We start from the raw sequence: 2,574 nt of genomic DNA, 5'->3' as shown, positions 1-2,574 counted from the left end.
GAAAAGATGGGGCACGTGCGGCTCGTTCATAATCATCTGTAGCCTGTGTGTGCGTCCCAAAATAAAAAAGACATGGTTTGACATTTTACACACACATACACGTTTGAAAATAAAAAGAATAATAATAATAACAATAACAATAATAATATTAATAATAATAATAATAATAATAATAATAATAATAATAATAATAATAATAATAATAGTACTAATAAGTATTATTATTAGGCTTACTACTATTATTATTATTATTATTATTATTATTATTATTATTATTATTATTATTATTATTATTATTATTATTATTATTATTATTATTATTATAGGTATATTCCGCGTTTTGTCAGACGTCACAACACGAAAATGTTCATAAAAATCTAAAAACCAATGGGCCCACCTCTGGGTTTAAATACATATTAACATTGTGTTGCAGGCAGCCGTTCCCCGTTAAACGGTAACGCGCGTATCAAATGAAAGGGAGCGGCCGGTGTTATCTACAGTGATTTACAGTGTGGCGTTGCCCGGTACAAACCGACCTCTACTATAGTAGATGGTCCGGGGAGCAAATGTCCTCCTCAATGTCCACATCGTCCTCGTCCTCGTTCAGCAGGTAGTCCGGCTGCGGCGCGCGCTCCTCCGCGCTCCTCTCCTCGCTCTCGCTGGAGTTCTCCGCAGACCTCTCCCCGGGGCTCTTCCGCTCGTCCTGTACCTTCCTCAGCTGCTTCTTGTGCTTCATCCGCCGGTTCTGGAACCACGTTTTCACCTGTCAGAGAGTGTGTGGCAGAAAAAACGTCCCATATTTATTGTTTTGCAATCTAAAGAAAAACCAAAAAGCATCAATAAAAACGACCTTTTCGTTTTTTAGAAAAACATTAACGATTAAAGAGGTGCTCCTGAATTTATTTCCTGGTTGTATTATTTAACCTATAGAATATACTCAATACTCAGAATTACACTACAGCAATTCTTAGAAAAAAAGAAATAGCCAGTTAACTAAATGAATTAATTTGTATCTTATAATAAATAGACTATACACGTTATGCCAATGCCGTTCTCTGTTTGTTTTGTAGACAGACTATCATTCATTTGATATGATAATATAATGAATGTTTTCTCAGTATCTCCCGCATTTTGGGGCTTCAAGTGCGTGTGCGTGTGTGTGTGCGTGTGCGTGTGTGTGTGTGTGTGTGTGTGTGTGTGTGTGTGTGTGTGTGTGTGTGTGTGTGTGTGTGTGTGTGTGTGTACCTGTGTCTCGGACAGGCTGAGCGCAGTGGCCAGCTCCACTCTCTCCGGGGTGGACAGGTACCTCTGGATCTCGAACCTCTTCTCCAGGCCGGACAGCTGGGAGTCGGAGAACACGGTGCGGGCCTTCCGGCGCCGGCAGTGTTTCCCCGGTAGCTCCGCGTGGTGCTGGAACAGGGCCGGCATCTGCATCCCTGCAGGACAGGACCAGGGTTAGAGGTCTCAAGATATAGTCTGAGAAACTAAGTTCACTGTGTGTAATGAATTAGCTTTGGGTTAATTCTAGTTTCATAATGGCTTATCGATAGCTTTCAGTGAATGTAAAATCATAACTTAGTTTGTTTAATCAGAAGCAAACATTATACACATATCAGAAGAGATCAATTTTACACATTTTACTGCAGAAAAAAACAACATAACAACGATCCTTGAAGAAATAATAATGACAAATCTGAATACATCTTCAGATGCTCCACCAGCCAACCATTATAATACATTCAACCGTGGTGTTAGATCCCTCTCAGTATTGAATATCAATCTCTATATTCATGACTCTCATTGATAACATGAGCAGATAAGGAGTTTATAAATATAGGAAGGAGCTTCTTTAGTCCAGGCAGGCCTGTCTGACAGGAGGCTTCTGTCTGTCGGGCCTCTCACGGCCGTGCATGCTTACCGGAAGTGAAGAAGTACTGGTGGTGCTCCGGCTTGTGGAGGTGGTGGTGCGGATGTGGTGCCAGTATTGGGGTTGGCATCAGGGGGTAGCCATAATCCAGGATGGGCATCCGGGAGGCCAGGGAGCTGCAGAAGGGCGAGGGGATGACCTCTCTCAGCGGCTTGGGTTTGTGCAGCAGGATGTCCTCAATGAAAAACGACGTGGACCTGTGCGCGGGCACCGCGGACAGGTAGTTCATGCTCATGGTGCTGGTGGTTATTAAAGAAGCCTCTGAAGCGGCATCAACATCTGCTCTGCTTCCAGCTTCAGCTCCTGTTATCACTGAACTCACACAGATATCAGTGGGAGGGCAGATTTCCAGCAGGCATTTATTCAGACAGATAGCGGATTGGGGAAATTGATTTACGCACCAGCCAATAAGAGCTCTGGATGGGCGGAGGGGAGATGTGAGGGGCCTGTGTCTCCTTCTGATTGGCTAAGACTTGTTCAGGCTCTATGAATCAGGTCGGTTGCTCACCGTGGTGCTGAAACACTTTATTGGTATTGTCGCTGTTTTACTTTTTTGGAAGGAACATCTATTTTCCATTTCAAGACAGTTCTGCTCTGTTTTAAATATGTCACAGTGTTATACTCCATGTTTAAACATTTGAATATAT

General features: G+C 42.7%; 1 protein-coding gene across 1 annotated transcript; it reads right to left on the bottom strand.

Annotated features, from left to right (window-relative positions):
* Positions 1–331: 331 nt before the first annotated feature.
* Positions 332–2,236, bottom strand: bsx (brain-specific homeobox). The gene is made up of 3 exons (XM_034232930.1): positions 1,919–2,236; positions 1,246–1,436; positions 332–763 (listed from the first exon to the last, which is right to left on the bottom strand). The coding sequence occupies exons 1-3, from the start codon at positions 2,160–2,162 to the stop codon at positions 542–544; spliced, it is 657 nt and encodes a 218-aa protein (XP_034088821.1). The 5' UTR covers positions 2,163–2,236; the 3' UTR covers positions 332–541.
* Between the last annotated feature and the right edge of the window lie 338 nt (positions 2,237–2,574).

Source organism: Gymnodraco acuticeps, unplaced genomic scaffold (genome assembly GCF_902827175.1).
Source record: "Gymnodraco acuticeps unplaced genomic scaffold, fGymAcu1.1, whole genome shotgun sequence".
Taxonomy (NCBI): Eukaryota; Metazoa; Chordata; class Actinopteri; order Perciformes; family Bathydraconidae; genus Gymnodraco; species Gymnodraco acuticeps.
This window is presented reverse-complemented; position numbering and strand designations above follow the sequence as displayed.

Coding starts and splice junctions, on each gene's coding strand:
- bsx (XM_034232930.1), bottom strand. CDS start 2,162: ATGAGCATGAACTACCTGTCCGCGGTGCCCGCGCACAGGTCCACGTCG. Junction 1,437..1,918: donor CCAGTACTTCTTCACTTCCG/GTAAGCATGCAC, acceptor CCTGTCCTGCAG/GGATGCAGATGCCGGCCCTG. Junction 764..1,245: donor TCAGCCTGTCCGAGACACAG/GTACACACACAC, acceptor ACTCTCTGACAG/GTGAAAACGTGGTTCCAGAA.